This window comes from Anser cygnoides, chromosome 2 (assembly GCF_040182565.1).
Source record: "Anser cygnoides isolate HZ-2024a breed goose chromosome 2, Taihu_goose_T2T_genome, whole genome shotgun sequence".
NCBI lineage: Eukaryota > Metazoa > Chordata > Aves > Anseriformes > Anatidae > Anser > Anser cygnoides.
The window spans coordinates 162,873,603-162,899,332 of NC_089874.1; the positions used below are offsets into that span (position 1 = coordinate 162,873,603).

Here is a 25,730-nt window from a genome sequence, read left to right on the forward strand (position 1 = left end):
TGGCTCCGCCGCTGAACACATTCCATGGTTTAATTGCGTGCTATGAAAAGTAATTTCCTTTAGTTGTCTCTTAAACCCCCTGCCAGATAACTGCGGAGCGACCGACAAAAGGCATCCTGAGAAAATGAGCGAAGAGCTCCCGGTCCCCTTCCCGGCGGTGCCGGCGCCTTTCTGCCTTTGGGGACAGTGCCGTCCCCTCCTGGTGCTCGCCCCACATCCACCCTAGATGCGAGCTCTTCCCCGTGGGGCTGCCCCGTGGGGCTGCCCATGTCCTGCCCCGTCCTTGCCGGGCGTTACTGACCCTTGGGCCACCTTCCCAACCCGTGACAGCGCGGAGGATTCCTCCAGGACCCCGACGGGCTCTAAGCGAGTTACCACGAGGCCCTGAACTCGAGACTGGAAACCATCTCGCCGCTGTTCATTCCGTGGAGTTTTCAAGCTTTTTTTTTTTTTTCCCCTGACACCTCAGTTTGACGTAGCTTATTAATTCAGCTTTATGCCCGACAAAGAAAGACTTCAGTGCGGGAACGCACCCCCCCTGTTTGAACCGAGTCCTCCTCCTCCGGCTTTATTTCTGGTTGCTTTTTTTTCTCCCCTGTTTATCCATCAGCCGTTCCCCATGCCCGACGCGCACACGCCGGTTCCTGGTGGATTCCTTTATTGAAGCCTTAATTTTCTTTTGCCATCTCCATTTTAGCTTAGTTTCTATGGGAACGGGGGAAAGATAGAAATGGAAGCTTCCTGCTCCCGTCTCCCCGCCGGGCCACGCGTTTGGCGTCGCGTGCAGCCTGGGAGGGAGGCTGAAGGCCAGGAGGCCGCGGGGCTTCGTCTCGCAGCCTGGTGCTGGGCGGCGAGGTGAGCTCAGGATGAGGGACAGCACACGGTGGCGGCGTTACGTCCCGCTTTGCCAGCACTCAGGGGAAAACAGCCGGGAAAACACCGTGGGAGAGGCTGTGAGGCTTTCGCGAGGCAGCCTCCTGCCCCAAGGGGCTGCCTCTGGTCCCGTGGTGGCTCTCGCCCCGGATCCTGGTTGCTTCCACCCATGGTGGAAGCTGGAGAGCATCGGGTGTCTCCGGCAGGTCTCAGCTCCCGGGCATCCCTGGCGGGGCCGGCTCACGGTGGGGACGTGGTGGCACGTTCGGCAGTCACTGTTTGCCTCGAGGGATGGAGACATGCATCCCTCGTGGTCACCGTTTGCCTCGATGGACGCAGCGGGCCATGGGTCTCGGCAGCCACGCTCCAACGAGCTGGGCTTTGCTCCTCGCACGTCCTACAAGCTGCTCCTCAGAGCTCGCCCATGACTAAGGAAGATGGATTTCGTTTTCCTGGCCCTTTGTTGCTCGAGCAGACCTCGTAAAGAGGTGAAGGCTCATGCAAAGTCTCTCCGGTTCCCATAGTGGTTGTAATATCGGTATTTAAAAGCGGCGTTCCAGGTGATCCTGATGGCTTTCTCCAGCTACCAGAGAGGGAAGGAGCCAGCAGGAGCTGTGACAGATAGCCGGGAGGCTCAGCCCTATGCAAAATCACTCCGGCACGGCTCAGCTCCCCATCGGGCGGGCTGGGAGCGAGCGGCCCCAGCACTTTCTCAGGGCGCGTTCCAAGCGAACCGCCTGCAGCGGCGGCACATCTGCCTCCGTGGTGCAGCCGGGGCCGGGAATCACTCGGGGGGGTGCGATTTAGATTGCAAATTACCTCCGAGTTGCAAATCCGCGCCGTCCCGCCTCGTGCTGTCAGCTGCCAAATTCCCTTGAGACGACTTTTCGGTTTTCCGTGCGAGCGCCGGAGCTGTCGTCAGGCTTCGAGCGGCAACGGGGGTGGCTGGGGAAGGGGCTTGAGGTGCCTTCGAGCACCCCCATGCAGCAGGAAAAGGACCCTCAATGCTCTCAGTGTCATAGAACAAGTGATCTAGGATGGAAAAGACCTCCAAGATCATCGTCATCAGGTCCAGCCATCAGCCTGACCCGCCGAGGCCCACCACTAAACCCCGTCTCCCCTGGCACGTGGTGCAGCAGGCCAGTGTCGAGGAGGAGAAGTTCTGCTTGTTTGAAGTTTAAAATCTTATTCTGTTGAACTGAAAATATTTTTTTCCCAGGCTGACTTGCTGGGGGGCATCTCATGGAGCCACGAGGAGCTTGGAGGGGTTGGCATGGGAAGGAGCACTACCCACGGTGTCCCACAGCTCGAGGAACGCCTCGAGCCCTCTTCTTTGGACAAATCGCCCCCAAAAATCTGTAGGTGGAGGGGATGGAGAGCACGTGGGTTCAGGACTCACCGTGCCACACTCAGCAGGAAGAGAAATTTCCCTGGGAGTGCAAATTTGTGAAAAGTGTCCCACGTGGATCTTTTTTTGTGGCGCTGAGGGGCATGGTTTGGTGATGGGACGCGGTAGGTCAGGTCGGTGGTTGCACTTGGGGACCTTCAGAGAATCACAGAGTGGCTGAGTTTGGAGGCACCCCCGTGTCTGCCCGGTCCCCCCTGCCCCATCAGGACCCCCCCAGCTGCTGCCCAGCCCCACGTCCAGGGGGGTTTGGGGATCCCAGCACCTCCCCGGCACTGCTCGAAGCCCCCTCGGACGCTGAAGGCTGGGTGGGTGTTGGGGATGTGTCACGGCGAGGCTCGGCGCTCCGTGGTCTGGGCACTGGCTCCCTCCCAGCAGCAAGCAGTAACTGGGGACATTTCGGTCCGGGTGCCCACGAGATGCAGGGTGACAGCAGGAAGGGCGCGATGCCCCCAGGAGCCCGCAGCTCCCGGAGAACACGGTGCCGAAATGCCCTGCTGGCCCCAGGGCGTGCCCGCGCACACAGCGGAGCTCGTGTCTGGCTCTAAACCCAGCCTGGCTTCCGATCTAATAAACATAACGTGGCCAAGGCGAGCCTTGAGTGGAACAGGCTCTGACACCCGCACGAGAGGCGTGCTCCGTGTTTTCCCCTGGAGCTCTCCGTCTGGTCGGGATGGATTTGGTAAGCGGCAGGGAGCGGAGGGACCAAACGCTGCGAGCGCCTTCAGCTCTTATTCCTCTGAGTCCTGCTCGCAGTGGTCTGCCAGGAGGGTGGGCGAGACCTGCCCTGGGACGGTCCGGTTGGCACAGCCTCCATGCTACAGAATGGACAGATCGGTGATAGCATGACCACGTTTGGCCACGGTTACCGAAGGTGCGGTTACTTGGCGATTGCACCTGCGCCCCTTTAGGAGCCTCTGAACATCCCCGAGCATCCCCATCCTCGTGGTGGCCTCCAACATTCAACAGCAGCCTGAAGGAGCTCTGCATCCATCGCATCCTTGCCACCCATCTTGGTTCTTCTCTGCTTCTTCCGGTTCCTTAAAATCGCTTGAAATTGCCGGAACCTTGCTTTCTTGGTTTTCTTCCGTGGGTCCTTTCCATCCTAGATACTGGGGTAGATCACGAATGGCTCTTTGTGTAAAAAAAACGTGGTTTGGATGCTGCCAGCAGTCAGCACGCACTTGAGGCTGCATGCAAAAAGTTTGAAGTGTCTTTGCTTTATGGATTATGGCCAGAGGACTGAAACTCACCTGGGGTTTTTCGGGATCCATCCCCGAGGTGCCAAAGATGGGAGTTTCTGAGAGTTTCTGCATAACTGATTTATGGTTATAAGGATATATGGTTATACGGGAGCCCGAGCTCGTGGTGCGCTGCAAATTACCCAGCAAATGGTCGGCTGCGCATCTCCTGTGGTTGGTTTTTGGGGTTTTTATCAGTCTGTATCCGTTTGGGATCGCTCCACCCTCGGCACTCACCGCACAGTGCCGCGTAACCGGAGAGCGAGGGCAGCGCCGAGCGTGCGAGCCCAGCGCGTCCCTACAGATGGGAGAGCAGCTTCGTCAGGGGAAATCAGAGCTCAGGGTCCAGCCTGATACTCCGGCAGCTCCTGGCTTCGGTCTGGGAGTGTATAAATACCCTGAGCCCTGCAGCTCACGGAGATCTGGGCAGAAATCCAGACCGCTGCCTGCTAGGCACGGGCTGTGTCCGCAGAGAGAGCAGGCAAGGAGCTCCGCTCTCCTTGGACGTGCCGGCACCCGCGGCCATTTCAGCAAGGGGCAAAGCGCTGATGAGGCAGGGACCGAGCTCTGCAGCCACCTTAGGAAATAATAAACTAATAAACCCCGATATCAAAGCGAATCAGCCGCGCCTCAGCCGGAGCCTTTGCTCGTCCCCTCCAAACAAGAACCAGCCAGCAGGAGCCTGGGTGAGCAAGCAGGGGCCGTCTGCGGGGAGCGCTGTGCTACATCTGTGGGGTGCTGAGCGCGGGGGGGCTGCCAGGAGGGTGCCACGAGGACCAGGCAGGATGAGACACTGCAAGACCGTCAGCAGAAATTAATGAGCATCCGTCCTGGGGCAGCTCCTGCGGCCACCTCGGGGCCTTGAGCAGGGTCTTGAGCCTGGTGGCTCAGAAGAGAGTGACAAAAGTTCCTTCGGACAGGACTTGGCAGGGGAGCAGAGCGGGGTCAGCAGCGGCGAGGCTCTCCCTCTGGCTGCTGTGTTGGCGATTTCGGATGCCCATAAGGCTTCGGTGGCCTCATTAGCACGGAAATCAATAAAACCCTGGGTTTCACGTAGGCTACTCCGAAGGCATCGCTGGCCAGGCCGACAGAGGAGCGCGTTTCTGCACCAGGAGCTTCCTCCCCGCCGCGCTCGGCACCTTCCCAGCTTGCATCCCGAGGCTGCACAGCACTGGGAGGGGGGTGAGCAGGGGGATCCTGGTGGGGGGGATGCAGCAATTCGGGTCCAAGCATCCTCTGAACAGGGGCCAGCTCCGGGGCCCTCCCTGCACTGCCACCTCCCAGGCTCGGTGCTGTAAGGACTGGAAGAAGTTGCAGGGATCAACCGGAACAGGCGCAGCTTCAGTCCCAGACATGCAAATATTTTGGATTCCTACCAAAAAAATCCAGTTACAGCCTCCATCGTGCACGGATCCAAAGCTCAGATCAAAGTCAGAGCTGCCCTGTGCCCTGGTGCAGAAGCTCACTCTGTTGGTGCTTTCTTGAGCCTGGTTTCATAGCACCAGCACTGCGATTGCTGCCCAAAAGCCATAGATGTCACCCCAACACCGGTGTTCCTTTTCCTCCCTGCCCCATGAGTGACGACAGCAGCTTTGCAGGGACCTGGAGTTATTTTTTGGGTTCGCCCAGGGACCGTCCATCACCGTGGTCAACATCAGCAGGATGCAGGGGGACTGGGATCGAGGTTTCCTGCCGTTTTGGGGCTGATCGAGGTTTCCTGGTGTTTTGGGGCTGCTGACCCCAAAGTTTGGTAACCCCATCCCACTCGAAGCATTTTTGCAGTAGCAAGATGCGCTGCGTGCCCAACCCCGATTTTTTCCATCTCCCTCTGCCAGGCCGCTTAGTGAGGAAGTGTTAACACCTTTCAGGTTAATGATGTCTTTTCTTAAAAATATTCATTGGCTCTGAAACCACCGGTGCGGGAACAAGCCCTCGCTCCAAGCGCTTTGATATTCTGCTAACTGCTGTCTGCCCGCGGCCGGCGCTGCGTTACTGCTGACGCTCAGCAGTTCTCTGTCCACGCTGCTCCGGCGCTCATCAGCCAGGGCTTTCTAAGGTTTGGCACCGAGGAACTGTCTCTGGTGGCTGAAACAATTTTTAAGTAAAGCAAATTTTAAGTAAAACACATTTTATGTAAAACACGTTTTAAGTAAAACACGTTTTAAGTAAAGCAAATTTTAGGCAAAACATTCCTGCAGAGTGCCATGTGCATAACGAACCAAATTGTGCTGCTCGGAGGTAGGGAATCAGAGCACCGTGGCATGGGTTATTATTTTTATTTATTTGTTTATTTTAAGGGTGGGGATGAGGTGGGAATGGTCCCCTCAGCAGAACTGCATAGATTTGGGTTCCCGGTCATATTTTGATCACAGCAGTGATCTCTGTGGGCTGAGATGGGGTGATGAGAGGAGCAGGGCACTTCAGGGAGCCCTCGCTCTGCTGGGGCAGGCTGGGGTCAGCTCTCCAAAACCACTGCGAGGGCTGGGGACTGTGTTGGGTGTGCTGGTGCTGTTGGCCTGAAGCGTCGTGTCCGTGTAGAGTTGGGCACTTCTGGATGTAGTTGTGTGCTTCTGGGTGTAGTTGGGTGCTTTGGGGTGTAGTGAGGTGCTTCTGAGTGTAGTTGGGTGCTTCGGGTTGTAGTTGGATGCTTCTGGGTGTATTTGGGCACTTTGGGTTGTAGTTGGGTGCTTCTGCGTGTAGTTGGGTGCTTCTGGGTGTAGTTGGGCACTTCTGGGTGTAATTGGGTGCTTCTGGGTGTAGCTGGGTGCTTTGGGTTGTAGTTGGGCACTTCTGGGGGTAGTTGGGCGCTTCTGGGGGTAGTTAGGCACTTCAGAGTATAGTTGGGCACTTTGGGTTGTAGTTGCATGATTCAGGATGTAGTTGGGCACTTCAGGGTGTAGTTGGGTGCTTTGGGTTGTAGTTGGGTGCTTCAGGGTGTAGTTGGGCACTTTGGGTTGTAGTTGGGTGCTTTGGGTTGTAGTTGGCTGCTTCTGGATGTAGTTGGGCTCTTCAGGGTGTAATTGGGTGCTTCGGGTTGTAGTTGGGTGCTTCAGGGTGTAGTTGGGCACTTTGGGTTGTAGTTGGGTGCTTTGGGTTGTAGTTGGGTGCTTTGGGTTGTAGTTGGGTGCTTCTTTGTGCAGTTGATGCTTCTGGGTGCAGTTGGGTGCTTCTGGATGTAGCTGGGTGCTTTGGGGTGTAGTTTGCTCCTTCTCGGGGTCTGTTAATGGGTGGCGAGCAGCCTGCTGCACGGCAGGCGAGCATCCCCGGCACCAAGCAGTCACCTGGGGGCTGCCAGGAAAACGTCACTTTGAGTGGAGTCTGCTCAGAAATGGGCTGATTTAAGAGGAACGGCCCCTCCGGCTCCTTCCCCCTCTTGCCGTGGGTCGCTTCCTTCCCCGCGAGACACGCGCACAGCATCGACCCGGTCTCCTGACCCCGTTGTGCTCTGGTACAGAAAGATGCTGGCTCGGCTGTTTTTCCCCTCGTAACTGCAGTTATCAATAAATCCCATGTCATTTTAAGTGTGAAATACGTTAGAATTTAAGCTACTCGTAATTGGATTGGCTCGGCGGGTAATTGCCACGGCGTCACGAGCTTTCCGGCACGCGTCGTGGCATCGCCCCGTCCCTAGGGAAGTGCAGGGTGAGCATCCTCACCTGAAATGGGAAGAGGAGGCTGCTGTGGCTCGAAGATTCGTTGGTTCTTGTGGCCTTCTGAAAAACGTTACCGAGCTGAAATGAGCCCAGGGTTCACCTCAGCTGGCTTTGTGCTCTCAGAAATTGAACCTGCGCATCATCGCGGCTCCTTTTCGGGGCAGCGCAGGGAGTTAGGGTTTTGGGGTGAGTCCCCGGGCTTTTTGGAGCCTTCCCAGTGGGTCTGAGGGTCCCCAAGCTCCTTTCCCTGCAATGCACCACTTATAAGCTCCTCTAAGCCAACAGCAGGCAGGTCTGCGCTCCCGTGGGCCATACCCGATGGGCTGGCAGCCGACTTCCCTGCTCCACGGCACGGAGGATTTGGGTGGATTTGGTAAATAATGGTGGTGATTCCAGGCTGAGCCTGCGCCTGGCACCCAGACGAGCTGTGCTGCACCCGTACCCGTGATCCCACCGCCGTCGTGCCGTACCGGCACCTCAGCAATGCCCCAATACTCAGTGGGTTTAGCCCTGAAATTTGCACTTCTGGGGAAAAATCACAACGTGGGAGGTTTTTTGCAAAGCTCAAGACAGGGTCCAGAAGAATTCGGGCCGGTGCTGGAGCCCCGTCCCCACGTCCTGTGGATTTCTTCTCCAAACCTGCCATCGCACCCAAGCTCCCCAGTCCACAGCTGTGCCTGGCAGCCCCCCCGGGACCGTGGATTTTGTCCTGCGTTTGGACAGGGGAATTGCAATCACAAAGCTACAGGGGCAGAGAATGGAGGTTGGGGGCTTCTCTGGGTGCCCCCCACCCCATCAGGGCCCTGCCAGCTGGTGCCCAGCCCCACGTCCAGGCAGGTTCGGAGATCTCCGAGGAGACCCCACGACCCCTCTTTTCTTTTGGGGCACTGCCGGGATTTATGGCTTACGGCCCCGCTGCTTTGCTGGTGCTGCTGGGCCAGAGCAGTGCTTCATCTTCAAGCCACATGGGGCTCCTCATGCGTCCCCACGATGGTTTGGTGCTCTGGGCTCCCGTTTCACCACGGTCTCACTGCTCCTGTCCGGGTGCACGCACGGGTTCTCCAGTGCTGATGTCAATCCGAGGCCAAAATCCCAGAAATGAGAAGCGCTGCGCCACGCCAGGACCCAAATTAAAGTGTTCGGTGGAGACCTGGACAAAACGTTGGACTCCACAAAGCTGGAAGTGGCCTCCAGCTTTACGGTGGCGCTGCACTGAGGCTGCGCGCCAGGCTGCAGCCTTCTCACGACCTCCTTCCTTCACAGCACTCAGACTGGCGAATGTAGACGAGCACAAATCCCACATAAGGACTTTTCATTAATAAGAATATCCCCTTTATCTTTTTACTTAAACCCACACAAAAACGAAGAGTTTGAATAAAACGTGACTGGCTGTAAGCCTCAGCATCCTCTGGATTAGCGAAAGGTGACGCCTGCAGTGCTTGGGGTAATCTGAAAAGTTGGCTAATTCCTGCTGTCTGCAAGATTATGAGTTAATTAAATCCGCTTTCATGTTTCTCCACTCAAGCCCCACTTTGGCATTTAAGCACCCCCACTTTGAGCACATTCAGCTCATGGTGTGGGGCACAGGGTGGTGGCAGGACGCTTGTGCTGTGTTTTCTGCTCCGTATTTTGGCGAGGAGCCCTGTAAACCCACGCAGGGGCCCAACGCAAGACCCGCTCCTCCTTTAACAGAGGTGGGCAGGGTCGGGTCTGTTGGGTCCCTCTGGTTCAGGCACCGAGGCAGCTCCTGGTTTTCACCGGCATGCATCACGGTGCGGTGGGGGGGTTGCTGGAGGTGGGACGTGCGCCGGAGGTGGGAAGTGGTGCAGAGGTGGGATGTGGTCCAGAGGTGGGATGCGCACCGGAGGTGGGATAACGCTCCAGAGATGGGATGTGGTCCAGAAATGGGAAGTGGTCCAGACGTAGGATGCACACCGGAGGTAGGATAACGCTCCAGAGGTGGGATGTGCGCCGCAGAGCTGTGCCGTATGTGGCCACGTGTCTTGCAGTCAGGATGCAGAGCAGGGATCCCAGCAGAACAACGCAGGAGCTTGTGCCTCCGCCTTGGCACTGCCAAATCTGGCCATGGGCACCTGCGTGGCTGCTCTGGCAGGGCTGGAGCCAACGTCCATGAGCTTTCCGTGGGGGAACGCTGCCGGGCTTGGCTGGTTCTGAGGCCGCTTGTCTCCGAACGGTGTGAGATGAGGAGGGCAAAGCCACAAGCTGGGGCAAAAGCTGGGGTGCCGTAAGCTGGGTTCACATTTCGGCTGGTTCATGGATCAGCTGAACTCCCCTGGGAGGTGAAAACCAGGGGCCGGGTGCGTAGCCCTTTGCAAATAAGCACCTCGTTAGCGTTAATAGCGCCGTGAGCACTGGTGCTGGGAGCACGCTGACGCCTCCCTCTCTCTCCTTGCCCTCCTTCAGGCTGGAATGGGTGGAAATCATCGAGCCTCGGACGCGGGAGCGCATGTACGCCAACCTCATCACGGGGGAGTGCGTGTGGGACCCGCCGGCCGGCGTGCGCATCAAGCGCACCAATGAGAACCAGTGGTGGGAGCTCTTCGACCCCAACACCTCCCGCTTCTACTACTACAATGCCACCACGCAGCGGACGGTGTGGCACCGGCCGCAGAACTGCGACATCATCCCCCTGGCCAAGCTGCAGACCCTGAAGCAGAACACGGAGTCGCCGCGAGCCTCCACGGAGAACAGCCCCGGCAGGAGCAGCAATGTCAGCAGGGAGGGCAGCACCAGCTCCTCCCTGGAGCAGGAGCTGGAGGGCAGCGAGAAGGTGCCGGAGCAGACGAGGTCGAGCCGGCAGTCGACCCAGTACGCCGTGGTGAAGGAGGAAACGGAAAGGTGAGGGCGGCTGGCGATGGGTCGGTGCGGTGCCGCGGGCACGGCGCGGGGTCGGGTGCTGGTGCTCAGCACTGCGGAGGGACAGAGAGCAGGGTCCTGGTCCTGCAGCGGGGAGATAATTCATCAGGCAGCTCCCCTAGCGAGGTCACTGATGCCTCTACGGTTTACAGTTTGCTCATCCATCAAGCAGTCACTGGAGGAAGAGGTGCAGGCACCCGTGGGAGCTGCTCCTCCTCATTAGCGTTGGCTTAGGTGTTCTTTCCTACAGGCAAAATAACTCCCCGGCCTCCAAAATGTGGTGGTGCAGGTTTAAAAGCTTTTTCCCCGGGTCTGTGTCTCCCCAGCGCAGTCCCTGCTGCTCCCCTGGGCCTGCGGGGTGGGTTCCTGGTGCGAAGGGGAAGCTGCGGCCCGAGCAGGGAGCCATGCTCGGTGCCTGAGGTCCGGCCGTGCGCGGGTGTGCACATCACAGCGAGACGCTGCTGCTCTGCCTGCTCTGCCTCACGCCCTTACAGCCTGCGGGCTGCAAATCGGGCGGCTCGTCGCTTAACACATTTTTATTCTCTTAAACATCACCCCTCCAAACGTGACCTGCCCGTCCCGCTCTCCATCAGTCAGCACGCTGGCACGAGCGAGCCAGCAGCAGCAGGATCCGTCCTCGCGATGCATTTTGCTCCCTCCCTGCTCGCCCGGAGAGCTGGGACGGGGGCCGAGCACACGTCTCCTGTCCCCCCCATCCCCTCCTTGCACCGACCCCCAGCTCCACTCCACTGCCCCCGTCCCCATCACCCAGTTCCTCCTCCTCCATCCGTCTCGACGCCGTGCAGCTGCAGGTGCTTGCTGAAGACGTTCACAGTTTATTCTCTGCATCCTTTGCACGAGCTGCACTCGGGGTGGATTTTCCAGCTCCCTGGGGGGCACCCTTCTGGCAAACGAGCTCCTCGGTGCATCGGAGCAGAGTCCAGCTCCCAGCCCCGTGGGAGCCTTGTTTTCTCTTTCGTTGTTTCAGATGTTGGACTAGATCGCGTTAGAGGTCTTTTCCAACCTAAAAGATTCTATGATTCTGTGATTTTCTATTTTCTTTAAGCTGCCCATCGCTAAGACCTCTCCAGGCCTCGTGGCTGCTCCAGGAGCATCCTGAGGTCCTTGGTGCATAGCCACCCCCCATGAAGGGTTACAGGCAATGAGACGTTTTGGGGTGTTTTTTCATCTTCCTGCGGACCATGCGCACCATCGGGGGCTTCCAGGGGAAGAAGGAAGCTCCGGCCTCAGTGGCACCGTGGATTTGTCACATCCCTGCGTGCTGCTCGCTGGGCTGCAGAAACCAGGGCGAGTGGCTCAAATCGCTCATCCCACGCGTTCCCTCTCCTCCTCCGGGGCTTCGGCTGTGCGGGGGCATCGCGGGGCACACGGGTGGGAGGAGGACACCGGGGAGCTCGGATCGAGAGGCTTAACCCGCGGGGACCTTCCGCCACAGCGCCGCGTGGGAGCCGCCGCGTAAACCCATCCGGGGCAGGAGCCACCTCCTGCCTCGGGGGAGATAAATTTATAAAAAAAATATCAGGTGCCACTCGAGGGAGCAAATATTGCTGTGCTGTGGGCAATTTCCAGCTGGAGGTGACGTGTTGGTCCCGTTGGGGGTTCGGTCCGTGGCACGTCTGTCTCGGGGAAGGGGCGACGCCGCGGGCTGAGCCCGTGGGGTGCATTTCCAGCAGGGCACAGGGCAAACTGGTTAAAAACACCTGGGTTTGGGCACTTCTGCGGCTGTCAGAGCAGCCCAGGATGCTGGGCAGGGAGTTTGCTCCGCGGCCGGGGGCTTTCCACATCAGGAGCTGAGATTTTGATGAGGGAGGGGGGTTTGGCTGCCGACCTGCGGGAAATCCCCTGGGACACCGAGGTTCTGACTCCAGAAGTGGCCGGCGCTCCTGGGCCAGGGGTGGATAAAGCCAAACACGAGCCGTGCAAATTAAAAATGGATTTTGGATCATGGTGATGGCAGCTGCGAAGGGCAGCGCCAGCTCAGGCGTTTGTGCCTCGAGCTTCTCAGCGCCCGGGGCCCCTCCGCCTTCTGTTGTTGTTTGTGACCTCGAGCAGCTTGCAGCCACGAGACACAAAATTGTGTATTTGTGTGTGACGTGCTCGTTTTGTGCCCGTCTGAGCCCTAAAACGAAGGAGAGCTGCGTCAGGCGTGGAGCGTTGCAGCTCCAGGGGCTGGAGATGTGCGGACTCCTGCAGAAGGCAGCGGTGAGTCCTGAGGCTCTTCATACCAGGGGCATAAATAGGACCTCTGCCGTGATGTAAGTGGTTAAAATAAATGCTTAAAATGCTTAAATAAACAGATAAAGGTGAGAATACTCATCTTCCATTCTTCAAAGATGAGTACTGCAACATTTAGGTTTCTAGATAGCAAACTACTTAGAGCAGGCTTAGCATCATCTTCCGTAAATATTATTTTTCTTTGCCTTGTTGGTGCTTTTTTCTTCTCAACGTGCAGCCGTCTCCTTCGCTTTGAGCACCGAGGTGCCTCCCACCACGGCTGCGCTGCTGGCTGGTGTTTGAGCGGTGTCTCCTGTTTTCTGGAGGAATCGGGGTGGCGGACAGGACAAGGGTCATGGTGGAGGCTGCCCCAAGACCCTCCTTTGCAAAGGAAAGGGGGACGAGCTGCGGTGCTAACGATGCTGGGTCTGGCATCGCTTGGTGTGCCGGAGAGGACACCTGGGGATGTTTCATTTGCAAAGGGAGGAAAGAAGGGGATGGTTTGTGGGACTGGGGAGGGGTGAAAGCGGGTTTTTGTGGGGTGAGTTGAGTGCATGCCTTTGCTCGGAGACAGGGCTGAAGTCTCCTACCGGGAGAATTAACAAAGGATGCTTCTCCAGTACTTGGCTTTGCTTCCCATAGGAGAGCCAAGGTTGGACGGGAGCTATGGAGGTCTCCTGCTTGAATCCCCTGCTGAAAGGTTCATAGCATTGAGTCTTAGACTCATTTCAACAAGGTTTCCCTCCCGAACTCCTCCGGTCTTACAGCGAGGGGCAAGGCTCGAGCAGCTGATCTCAAGGAGCCATCGAGGCTGGGAAAGGCCCTCGGGACCATCAGGTCCAACCTCCAACCCAACCTGCTGGGTCCCAGCCCTACACCACGTCCCTTAGCGCCCGTCCCATCACACCTCGTGCTCGGAGGCGCCCCATGGATGGGGGAACTGGGAACAGGAGCCTCTGGTTTGGCCAGAGGCCACGGTGGCCACGGGGTCCTCGGTGCGGCCGACACGGTCTTCAGGGTCTCGACGGCAGGTTTGTTTGGGTGGTCAGCAGAAGTAGAGTGCTTCCCGGCAGGAATTCCGGCTTGCCCGAGATGTTGCGTTTGCTTCCTTAAAATGGGAACTTTATCTACAAAGCAGGACGTGGCCGCTCTGAAATCTCGACTGGCTTTGTGTCGGGTCACTGGGTTTCGGCACGCTGCGCCTCGGTCCAGCAGGGCCCCAGGACCCACAGGGTGGCTCCCAAGGCCCCAGGGGAGACTGATGAGCAGAGGCACCTTGTCTGAGCCACCTGGGGAACTTTCCGTGGCCCCCACACAGGAACAGGGGCGTCTTCACCCAAATCCCACCTGCTCCATAACGCACCTGCGTTATTTCCCAAGACTTACCCTTTTCTCGCAGGTTTTCCCCCTGGTTCTGAAGCCTGCCTTGGGAGATTCCAAAGACCTTCCTCCCCGACCTCCTGCCTCCAGCAACAGCACGGAAGGCAGAGCGAGCTCTCCCCAGTGTGCCCAGGGCTCGCCGGTGCTGGGACCCAGCCTTGGTGTAGGGTCAGGAGGGGTTGCAGGGTTGTAGGATGGGCTTTCTGCTTAAAAACCAGAATTGGCTGAGGCCGTGTGCCGTGTCTGCTTCCAGCCTGGACCCCGGCGGGGAAGGCTTCCCGCAGGAGCCCTGCTCTGAGTTGAGCAGAAAACGCTCCGCTCCTCCTCGCCTCCTCCACCTGCTGGTGCCGGAGGATTTCTGCTCCCGAGGTCTGGAAAACCGCAGGCAGCCGAGGTGGCCTCCCCTCCACGTCCGCTGCAGAGGAGCTCGTGCTGACCCAGAACGTGCCCTCTGTGCACGTTCATCCAAAAATGAACATCTCCGTGCTGCCAAAACCCCGTTCCCATGGGTTAAGTCCATGCCAGGGGCTGGGGGCTGCTGCGATGAAATGCTGGGGTCTCGGTTGGCCCTACAGAGCCGCGTCTCCCTTCCCACCCCAAAAGGATGCTCCAGGATCCCACCCCAAAACGGGACCTCCTCCGAGACCTCGTTCCCCCAGCAGGGCCCGAGGCACCGGAATGGGGATGCTGCCAGCCCGCGGAAGGGAATGCTCAAGGAAATTGCAGTTTTTTCAGCAAACAGGGCTAAAATTGAGATTTTTCTCTTTTTGTTTCCTCTCCTCTTGCTTATTGCCTCAGCTCTGTGGCACCCGACGAACGCCATGGGCTCCACGGGGAGACGTTTGCGGGGTGAAGGCTGGGGTTTAACCTCCTTCCTCGTGCTGTTTTCAAATATTTGGGGGAAAAATGTCCACATCTGGCATTTCCTTGGGGCAAAGCGCTCTGGGGCAAATTGGGGCAAAGCTCTCTGTCCATGTCCTGCTGATTTTTTGTGTTCTTTCTGCACGACCGGCTCAGGGATTAGCTGGGTGTCTGTCCAACGCGTGCGCAGGGCATCCGGCCCGGCGTGCAGTTTACATAACAGCAAAGAAAAACATCTTTTCCCCTTTTTTTTTTTTTTTTTAGATGCAGCGGCTGTAATTAAGTGTATGAAGCCTTGCGGTCCAGCGATTAGAGCAGAGGATTAGGCGCTGAGATTTCATTTCTATTCCTGGCTTTGCCACCGAGCTGTGCTATTTCGGGCACGTCACTTTCCCTTGTTTTAAAAATAAAAGCAGCGCCCGGAGCCGCTGGGAAGCGGTGCCACCTCCTATTCCAAGGGGGAGAAGGAAAATAAAAAACACGATTAGACTTTTTTTTTTAGCTCTGCTGGAGGTGCAGTCCCCTCTTCCTGGTGCTTTGGGTGTGAGGTGTGGGTTAGTTAGACCAGGGAGGGGCTGGGGGCTCCTCCTGGGGGCTCCCCGAACCCTCCTAGCTGTGGGGTTGGGCACAGCTGGGGGGTCCCGGTGGGGCACGGGGGGACCAGGAGGAGCCTCCGACCTCCTCCACTGCCTGAATCCATCGGTGGCAGGTTTGTCTCCGTGGATCCCGTTGGCAATTCATCAGACGGGGCTTGGGCAGGAGCTGGGGTGGGGGGCACATGGGGACAGGAGCTGGAGGGGGAGCTCCTCTGGAGCCACTTGAAGTTGATTTTTCCCCTAATTAAGCAGCTTTATTCCCTTGGTAGGGCTCAGGAGTAGCTGTCGGGCTGCGGGCACCCTCCAGGTCCTTGGGTCTGTGGTGGGGATGCGGCGGCACCGTGTGCCGGCCACGGGTAGCGGGGCTGGGTGGAACCAAGGATGCTGCCACGTGTCGTGCTGAGGAGGAGGAGGCTGTTCCCCGGGCACGAAGGTGCTGCAAGCCCTGAAGAAGACCAGCTCCTTGGGAAACCACACACACTGCTTACCTGCAGGGGTCCCCTCAGCGCGGGTGGGCTGCGGCAGCTCCGGGTTTCCTCCTGCAGGGCTGGAAGGGGCACGGGGCTCCTTGGGAGCTGCAGCCTCCCAAAAAAAAATCGCCCAGGGGGAATCCCAAATCCCCAAAAATCTCTGCCAGGGCTTTTGGCCTCATCAGTGCGAGCTCGAATGCAACCACAGCCGTTGGAGTAAGCCTGCTGAGAAGACAGACGTCGCCCTGCGTGGGCTGCTAAAACCAGCGCGTTCTGCACCTCCCCAGCCCCTCGGAGCCCTGCACGGGCACTGCCGGCGTTTGGGCAGGACGAGAAGGAGGAAAAAGCCCCAGTTTTGCCGTTTCTTTCATGAAAGGAGGTGCTGCTGCACTCCATGGGTTTGTGCAAGGAGTTTGTGCAATGAGTTGTGCAATGGCTACCGCAGCGGTGGTTCCAGTTGTACGAACTATTTAATAGGTACTGGGCACCCTCCAATTAACACACTACAATTACAAGCCCACTTCTCCGAGCCCCGTGGCGCTCTGACCAGAGGTCTGTTGCGAAACGGCGTCGCTGAAACCGCCCGTCCCTGGCTGTCGGGGCGCTGGGTCCCATCCAGGCTCAGTTTGGGCTGCTGGAGGCAGGGGTGCTGGACAGCTTCCAGCGGCATTGCCCGCAGCGAGTGCGTGCGATGGCTCCGGTGGGATTCGGACCTGCAGCGTCAGCGGGGCTGAGCGGGTCCCCAGCGCCCCCAAAGTCCCCTCGAGCACCAAGGAGGCTGAAACCACCCAGCAGCGTTGCGAGGACCCTGATCTAGAGCGAAGTCACTTGTTAAAGTGTCTTCCACCTCTGGAAGGTGGGAGTTGTCCTGGTTCTTGCTCTGCACCGTTTGCAGTGGATATGTCGCTGACCCTGCCAAACCTCGCTCAGCACCCGCATGGGGATGGCACAGCTGGGGACAACGTGGTCCCCTCTCCACCACCCTGCTGTTCGCTGCCCTGCCCTCTGGGCTCACCTAGGTTGGAAAAGACCTTCAAGATCCCCAAGTCCAACCATCGGCTTGACCTACGGCGTCCCATGGCTAAACCACCTCCTCGCCTTGAGTCCATCTGGAGCTGCAGCAGGATGGAGACAGCAGCACGGGGACAGCAGGACGGGGACAGCAGGACGGGGACAGCAGGATGGGGACAGCAGGACGCCCTCCCTCGTGGGCACGCTGCTGCACTGCCTGCTCCGAGAGGAGCCGAATGGTGCAGGGGGGAGCATTAAGAGCAGAGCCACTCGCTCTGATTTCAGCACACACGAACGAGAGCTGCTGGAAGCGTGGAGCTGGCGGGAGGGCCCCAGGCAGGCTTGCCAGGTTGTCAATATTTAAGCAGCAGCATTGTTCGGTCCCTGCTGGCCTGGCTTCCGTGGGCAGCAGTGCATGGAGCACTTGTCCCCTGTGAACCGCTCCCCAAGGTTTTTAGCCCGCACCTTAAGAGCTGTGCCGAGCACGGGTCAGACCGACACGGGGCATGGTGCTTTCGGCAATGCCCACCTCTGCCCGGTGACTCAGAGCGCGCTTCTGGTCTCACGCAGCCTCCCCACTGCTGTGTGAGCAAAAAAAAAGAGAAGGGTTTTGCTGATGGGGCTTCGCAGACCGGCACCAGCCTGACCTGGGCTTGGGCACAGGGAGGCACGTCTGGTCTCGGTACCCTCGTGGGGACGATCAAAGACCCGTGGTTACTCCAGAAGATCAAACAGCCTCTCTCTGTCTGGAGAGGTCGTGGGGTCTCCTCCTTGGAGAGCTTCAGAAGCCGCCTGGACGTGGTGGTCCTGGGTGACCCAGTCGCGGTGGCCCTGCTTGAGGAGAAGGCTTGGACCAGACGGACCAAGAGGAGCCTCCAGCCTCAGCCATTCCCTGAGCCCCTTCTGGAGTTGTCATGGATGAAACAAAACTTCATGGTTTGATGTCTGTGAGCTTCAGCTTCCCTCCTCCGTGCCTCAGCACCTTTGTGCTCCCAAGCTGCCCGCCTGGCGTAAGCCCACCACCGCTCCCCTTTCTCCTGAACGTTCCCAGATTGTCTCCTGCCGTGGCATGGTGTTTCTTTCCAACAGGACCAAGACCCCAGCTTTAGGAGCACAGGTCCACTTCCTGGGTCTCGGCAGCATACGTGCTGTCACCTCGTGTCATCTCTTTGTTGGGAATAACGCGTGTGACCTTCGCGACAGCAGCAGAGGGGTGAATTTTCAGCTCCTGGGAGACGCAGAAGAGCAGAGGGAGCGTCTCAGATGCTCCACCGCTGCCCGCAGGCCGCCCCTGCAGCCTGTAACTCGCGGCACTGTGGATGGATTCGATACCTGCCTTCAGTCCCCTTGGCAGCTCAGTAGCAAGAGCTGATCGCCGCGATAATGAACTCAGACTCATCAGCAACACCTCACCAACTGTGCTCCGGGGCTGCTCTGCCGGTGGGATGGGGCCAAAGATCCAGGAGATCTCCAGGAGGTCTTGATCTCAGCACCTTGCCGGGCATTTCTGGACCACGAGCTTGCTTAGAGCATGGATTGCGTGTCAGCGAGACCCTGCGTGGGGTTTTAATCCATTTATTGCAGAGGAGGAGATGGCAGCTTCCGAAAACTTTCTTTAAAGATTTCGAGGCGTTAGGGGTGCCGAGCCAGCATGCTGAGCTGTTTCATCTCTCCAGCCTCATGGGCTGTCCTGGCTCCTGGGCACCTCGTGGGGCTCCATTTGAGGAGCAGAAGCTCTGGAACGCTCTGTTATTGTAGGTATATGGAAGAACAAAGGCGGTGCTGTGCCGTGTGCTTCAGGTGCCGGCTCTGCTCAAAACACCAAGCCGGGAGCAGCCAGTGCCGATGGCAAACCTCTCCTTCTTCATCCTCAGCTGCTTCATCCGTGTTTGGAATCCAGGCATGAACAAGCTCCATCACCTACGAGCTCACACACCCTCACCTTGCGCCTCCAGCCAGCACCACCAGAAGCATGGAAGCTGCATAACCGTGGCCGCTGGGGCAGCTTCCGCAGTATTTGCAGGACCTTTGCTCCGAGTAGTTGGAAACCAGCTGGAATTCGTGCGCGGCTCCTCAGACCTTCTGGCAGGTGGGCACGAGTAGAAATGGAAGCCTGGGGAGCCCAGGTCCCATCCCCACCTTGCTCCCGGAGTCCTGGTCAGGACAGAAGGTTTGCCCTGAGATGCAAGGAAACACTTGGTGCCCTTTATTTGCAAGTGCCTTGAAAAATGTAAGGCTGGAAGGGACAGCTGATGATCAGGTCATTTTTTGCATGTTTTTTTTTGGAAGGGAAGGGACGAGGTGAGGTGCGCAGCGGGTGGCAGGCGTTTGGAATGTGTTGCTGTGGGAGGTGGATAGCGCTGCGCTTTCAGGAAGGGATTAAACAAACCCCAGGCAACCAGTCCATAGACGTTTCTGAAGTGGGTTGCTTGGAGGACACCTCCCTGCTGATGACCCTAACGCAGGGACCGGGTGCTGGGGGGCACCTTGGGACTGCAGGCAGTGACCAAGGTCGCGAGGTCTCCATAAGCAGCTTACCTCACCGCCATCGCTTGAAACTGAGCACTGGGCTGGAGGCAGTGTGGCGTGGGCCCAGGAGGACGTTTCATGTCTTATAGACCTCTCCAGAAGGTCCATAGAGCACAGGAAGCAGGGCAAGTTGAGAACTTTATGTGTAAGGAAACTAAGGTGTCCTGAGGTCTGGGGTTCCTGAGGAAACCTGGAGAAATGTCAGTTTGTTCTGAGGGTCTTCCCCTTAGAATCATAGAACAGAACCATGGAACAGAACCACATAGGTTGGAAAAGGCCTCCGAGATCAAGTCCAACTGCTCACCTGGCATTACCGTGTCTACCACTAAACCATGTCCATGTCCTTGCTCAGCTTCAATTCCCAGTTCATGCGTTCAGGAGTTGGAATTTTCATGCCTTTCAGGAGTTGGACCCGATGATGCTTGTGGGTCCCTTGGCACATTCTATGATTCTAAGAACTTCCCTGAAGGTCTTCTTGAACTTGAACTTCCTTGAGGTCTTCTTGACCTTGAAATTCTTTGAGGCCTTCTGGACCTTGAAATTCCTTGAGGTCTTTTGGACCTTGAACTTCCTTAAGGTCTTCTTGACCTTGAACTTCCATGAGGTCTTATGGACCTTGAGTTTCCTGGAGGTCTTCTCCCAACAACCACTGCCATAAACCTCAGGTATTTTTTCTGCAGCTTCTTTAGGAAGCTTCCTGAGCATCGGTCCCCTTCCATCAAACCTACCAAGGCTCTGCCCGCTGTGGAGGAGACACTGCGGTCATGGATCTGGGTACAGCATGATAAGCAAGAGCTGGACCCTTTCTCTTGAGAAGAGGCTGAGTGTCACGAAAGAGGAGGCGCGCGCCTTCACGTGCGTTGTAGAGGGAAAAGGGATTAAGCAATTCAACACAGTTATAATTTCAGGGCTCAGAAGTCTCATTAAAATTAGCTTTGACAGAAGCTTAATTTTATTGCCACTTGCTTGAATAAATTCTTTGAGGTCTATCCTATTAGGAAGATTTGTTTTCTTCTCCTGAAACCAACATCTGATCTGAATTTTATTAACGCAAGCGCCTTAATGTGTACGTAGGGTTCGTTAATACGGCAGCTTAGAAAACTGCTCAGAAGGAAGTTATTTCTCCAGATGTTTGCTGTTACGTTCTGATGCGGATCAAATGTCTAATAATCTGCGCGGCGCACAAGTCGCTGCGTGTTTTGCAAATGAGCCTGATGATTTGCACATCCCTCAGCGGAGATAAGGCAAAAAGACCTTTCCTGTGCTCCCCGAGCAAATACCGGCCATAAGTAGGAGCAATATCGGAACGCGTTGCCCTTTGACAAAGACTAATAATGTGGCTAACGACCACGGGAGGGGCACGGCGTGCACGTGAGGATGCTGGGGAAGCCCGAACCCCAGGGGAGCGTGGACCAAGAGCTGGGTCTGGGTTGCAGGAGAGGCTTTAAGCCGGTGCTGGTCCAGAAAGCAGGGTGTGATTCGATGTCCCATGTCTCCATGTGTTCTTCTCCGTGTTCCTCAAGTGAACGCGCTCAGGGAAGGTGTCTCGGGGAGTAGGTTTGTAGCTGTTGGTGCCGCCACCTTCCCATCTTCTGCCCAGTGCTCTGCAGGCTCCGCTGTGCCCCTAGGCACCAGTACAACCAGCTGCAATGTGGTAAATGAAAATGTGCCCAAAAAAGGCTTTTTCTGTCACTCGCCCCTTCCCCCTGCGTTGGCTTTGGCCAGCGGAGCAGCAGAGCTATTAGTGGGAGGAGTGGGACCGATGTTGGTGAATATCCATAACCCCTGCCCTCTGCACAGGGCTGGTGTAAATAACCAAAGCTGAAGAGCTTCTCCTTTGGGCACATTAAGTAGATATCCATGTCCTGGATGAAATCGAGGCATGCTAGGCAGGGTGGGATGCCAAGTGCTGGATGCTGTGACCCGTCCCTAAGGCACAGAAGGGATGGGAAACGCGTGGGATGCTCGTGTGGAGTGAGGGTGATGCAGCGAGTCAGGATGAAGGGCTGCCCTGAGAAGGGAATGAGGGCAGGACAAAGCCGGGAGATGGTTTGGATCCATCCAGCTGTTCGTATAAATGAGGGGGAATGGGGTGTTGGCAGGGTGAATGAAGCTGGAGACCACAGCTGTGGAGGGCTTGGTCGTCACGTTGGATTCAATGGTCCTTGTAGGTCCCTTCCAACTGAACCAAACCATCCCCATCCCATCCCCATCCCATCCCCATCCCATCCCATCCCATCCCATCCCATCCCATCCCAACCAAACCATCCCCATCCCATCCCATCCCACTCTACTCTACTCTACTCTACTCTACTCTACTCTACTCTACTCTACTCTACTCTACTCTACTCTACTCTACTCTACTCTCTACTCTACTCTATTCTATTCTATTCTATTCTATTCTATTCTATTCTATTCTATTCTATTCTACTCTACTCTACTCTATTCTATTCTATTCTATTCTATTCTATTCTATTCTATTCTATTCTATTCTATTCTATTCTATGCTATTCTATTCTATTCTATTCTATTCTATTCTATTCCATCATCTGTTAAACACCTGATTAATGACTCATGATGCCAGGAGGTGGGCACAGAGCCCAGCCCGATGGGGTGCCCATCTCTGTGGATGGGCTTCATGGATCCTAAGTTTTCGTTGATCCTAAAGGAAATGAGGTGTTAATAAGGGCACGTGCGTGTCGCAGTCACTGTTGTAACCCCTTGTTCACCATTACTGTATTGCAGTTCGCCGCCCTCCGGAGTGTTTGAGAAAGAATATGACATTTATCGGGATTACAATGCGGAAGGCCAACTCCTCCACTACAGGTAGCCGAAATTTCCCTCCTGTACCGGGGTTCGGGTCCGAAATGTGGCCTCCGCAGCGAGGCGTGGGCATGGGCAGCCTGTGGGGAAGGGGCTGCAGATGTCTTCTGGTTCTCCTCCCCATCTCCCTCCTGCCGCTTGCTGTAGTTTTAGCTTTATGATCACCCTTAATAAGGGATTAATTTTGGATTTATTTTGGTGGTTCTTTGGAGCAGGAGCGCCGCGTTCCCTTTCTGTAGCTCAGTGTCGTCCGTGCTGCTCTCTGAGCACTGCAGCACGGCCCGGCTGCTTCGGAATTTCATAAAACAGTGTTTCAATATTTGCTTTTCATTCCCGTGGATGAGGAAGGCATTTCAGGCAGGCAAAGGAGAAGTCATGGGGTCTAACCGCTGCAGGGTTGGGGGTGCAGGCGGGACCCCCCCGGTCTGTCCCAGTGCGTCCCATCGCAGCAGGCGATGTCTCGGATGGCTCTCGGCACTGGAACCACATTTAGGCTCCTTTCTGGGATTTGTACATGGGTGTGGGCACACATTTCACCTATTTCTTGCTTGTAAGATGGGTGTCAGCATTCTCCTTCTCGGATCGGGATCGGGATTTCAGGTGATCGCTGTGCTGAGGAAACTGCCCCCCGGCTTCCCCGGATTTACGCTGATGGTGGGGACATGGAGCGCTCGTGGGGACACGGAGCAGTGGCAGGGACGTGGAGTGGTGGCAGGGACACAGAACTGTAGCAGGGACATGGAGTGGTGACGGGAACGTGGAGCAATAGAGGGGTGACAGGGACACGGAGCAGTGACGGGGACACGGAGCGGTGATGGGGACACGGAGCAGGACAGAGCTGTGGTGCCGGATTGATGCCGCAGGCAGGGACAGGACCCGATGCAAATTCCGGGGACAGCACCCCCACCGTCAGTGCCACCCCCGGCAGCAGCTGCCCCTGCCCTCTCCCCATCGGTTAAAAGAGGAAATTTCACCGCGGTCGGTGCACGCAGCCCTGTTTGTACCAGCGCCTGCCTCGCCGCAGGGGACGCCTCCATCTCCCGACCTCAGCCTGGAAAAATCCCACAGACGGCCCTGCCCCCACCAGCTGCAGCCAGGAAGCTAATTAGCAGCTTTGGCTAATTAGCTGAGAGTGGGCTTCCTTCTGGAGGAGCCCGTCTCAAGTGCCCCCTGCCTGCGGGCTGCGGGGAGGTGGGAGGGGGGCTGATGGAGCCTTGGGGGGGGGGCTCCTGGCCCGAGCCCCTCCTGCGGGCTCCAAAACCAGTGTTGGGGCCCAGCACCCTGGGGTGCGTGGATCCGCTCGGGTGGGAGCAGGAGCTGAAACCCCCGGCTGGCTGCAGGAACACGTTGCCAGCTCACCGGGACACAGCGCGGCTCCCCGCCGCGCTGCTCCTCGAGGAAATGTCACCGCTGCTCCCCGCCTTCTGCTGCGAGCTCCTCTTCAGGGCGAAGGCTTCTCTGCCCCCAAAATGGGGGATTTCGGGGTCTCAGAGCCCGCTCCTGCGAGGGAAAACGCCGCGCTATTGAAGGGGGGGTGAGGGACGGAAGGTTCGTTATCTCCTCGCCGTGGCTTGGCTTCCGCTGCTGCTAATTGGGTGCCACAGGAGACGGGAAGCCGGCAGCGCTCGGGCAGCGGACGGGGGAAATATTGCACGGAGAAATTGGGTTCTGCAGCTCTGAAGTTAAAAGCGCGGTCGAAAAAGAGACGCGGCGGTGCCCGAACGTTGCAGCCTCCTCCTTTCATTAAGGAGAAGGCTTGTCAGGGCTTCGTGCCCAGCCCAAGGCAAACTCTCCCTTGTTTTAATTTAACTTCTTCGGAGGTATTTTGGCAGGGAGCTTCGTGCTTGCTTTCCTCGCAGGCATCAAAGCTCCAGCAGTATTTTAGGCAGGGAACGAAGCCCCGGGAGACCTCGGACACCCTTCAAGTGAGGCCTGCAGTCGGCAGATGGGCTGGAGGCTGGGCCAAAGCTGGCGCCGGTGAGCGCGGGCGGCGCGATGAGCCCGTCCCCGCCTGTTCCTGGCCCCCGACCGGCGCTGACACCCCTCTGGGCGCCGTTCCTGCTGCTTCTCCCCGTCGCAGGGATGCACCACACCGTGCCAGGCAAAGCTGAGCGCCGAGGCGAGAACAAGACCCGTGCGCGCAGCAGGCGAGGCGAGGAGGAGGACACGGAGAGGCCGGGAGGCTCGGAAACGCACGGCAAAACCCAGGCAGAGGAGGCAAAACGCTGTTCGTGCTCCCTAGGCTTGCAGAGCCCTCGAATTTCGGGTGCCCTGCGCAGAGCCTTGCTGGACGGCGGGCACCGGCCTCACCAGGTCCAAAGCGCCCTGGGATCGCAGCTCTGCCGAAATGCCCGCACCAATTGCAGGGACCCAGGTCACCACCCTTCTACATGCCGTAAGCAGCGAGCGGGGATTTGAGATCTCCAGTAGGATCTGAGCTCCGGGATATTTGTAAGTGTAACTCTGTGTTTGCACGTCCTTGGGCACTTGCAGATAAGGAGCAACGAAGTCTAAAGGCCGGGGATTTTAACCTGTCTTCCCGTGGCTTTGTTTTGGTATCAGCTGGCAAAGCGCGCGGTGTCCTGGTGGCTCTGCAGAGGCCGGGAGGTGCCGCCTGCCCCGCAGGGACGAGGGGGTTCCAGGCACACGTGGTGGGAGATGGGGAGAGGTGGGGACCCAGTGGGGGTCTCATTGGAAAGATCTCCAAAGGGAACAACCCCGTGCGGGGACAGCGAGCCGCCTCGAGCACCGCTGAGGATGGTTCTGCCCAGGCGCACCCTCCGCTGGATGTGAGCACCGCCACGCACAAACCACGCAGGAAACTGATCTATGTGAATTACTGCAAGTTAAGGGCTTTTTTTCCCCCGAGAGGCGAAAAGGCACTTAGTTCTCGAGCTAAATTACGGTCCTCACCTGGCAAAGTCTGAATAACACCAGCACGAGCAAATGCAGCGTGAAGAAATGCGCGTGTTCAGGTCAGTTTTGCTTTTACGTGCTGCAGGACCGAAATGTGGCAGGTTTGGTGCACTGCCTGGTGTTGCCTTCCTGCTGTGGGCAGCATCTGGGGAAATGCCACCGGTGCTGGTGCCTGCAGGGCAGGTCTGCCTGCAGCTCAGCGCCGAGCCGACGGGGAAGGTCGGCGGTGCTGCTTCACCTCTCGATCCTCCTTTGCTTGCAGCGAGCTGAAAGCCGGGACATTGCTGCTACAGCAGCCCTGCTGTGGTCCATGCTGGTGTTCCCTGGTGCAGCGCTGATTTAACGTCGCTGCCGTCTGATTTCACATAAATTGGTTTCTCTGGTAGAAGGTTAGAGGATTTCGGGGGCATTTTGCAATGGGATTGCGCATGGGGTCGTAAGTGCGGCCGTGCTGGTGCCGTCCTTCAAGGGAAGGGGAGCGAAGGGGAACCGGGATGAGCAGAAACACTCGGAGTTTCTGGGGAAGCCGCGGTGCCGATGGGTGGCCTTGGCCATGGGCATCAGTTATGGCACGATTTGTGGAGCCGAGCCATGCCTGGGGGAGCGGGCTGCCTGCACCAAAAACAGGCACAGAAAATGGCAAAATCCTGCGTGGAGCCGGGCTTGTCCCCATGCTGGCTTCTCCTCTCCAGCAGGATCATTTCCACTTATCGCAGTAACCGAGCCGCTCGTGGGCACGGTGGCTGCAGCGATTTAGCCGCAAAAAGCCCTTTCCGAACATTCCTTTTACAGGCAGAAAATTAAATTTAGCCCGTAGTGATGCTTTCTAGTGCAATAACCCCGGACGGCGCGGTGGAGCT

General features: G+C 57.5%; 1 protein-coding gene across 4 annotated transcripts in view; it reads left to right on the forward strand.

The window, feature by feature from the left end:
• Nucleotides 1-25,730, forward strand: part of ARHGAP39 (Rho GTPase activating protein 39) — a 100,182-nt gene that overhangs the window by 61,326 nt on the left and 13,126 nt on the right. For 3 of the 4 annotated variants that reach the window (XM_066990842.1, XM_048055872.2, XM_048055875.2), the window contains exons 2-3: nt 9,597-10,031; nt 21,877-21,957. In XM_066990842.1, coding sequence (XP_066846943.1) covers nt 9,597-10,031; nt 21,877-21,957 — 516 coding nt within the window. The remainder of the gene's footprint in view (nt 1-9,596; nt 10,032-21,876; nt 21,958-25,730) is intronic. The other variant, XM_066990843.1, reaches the window with a different exon arrangement.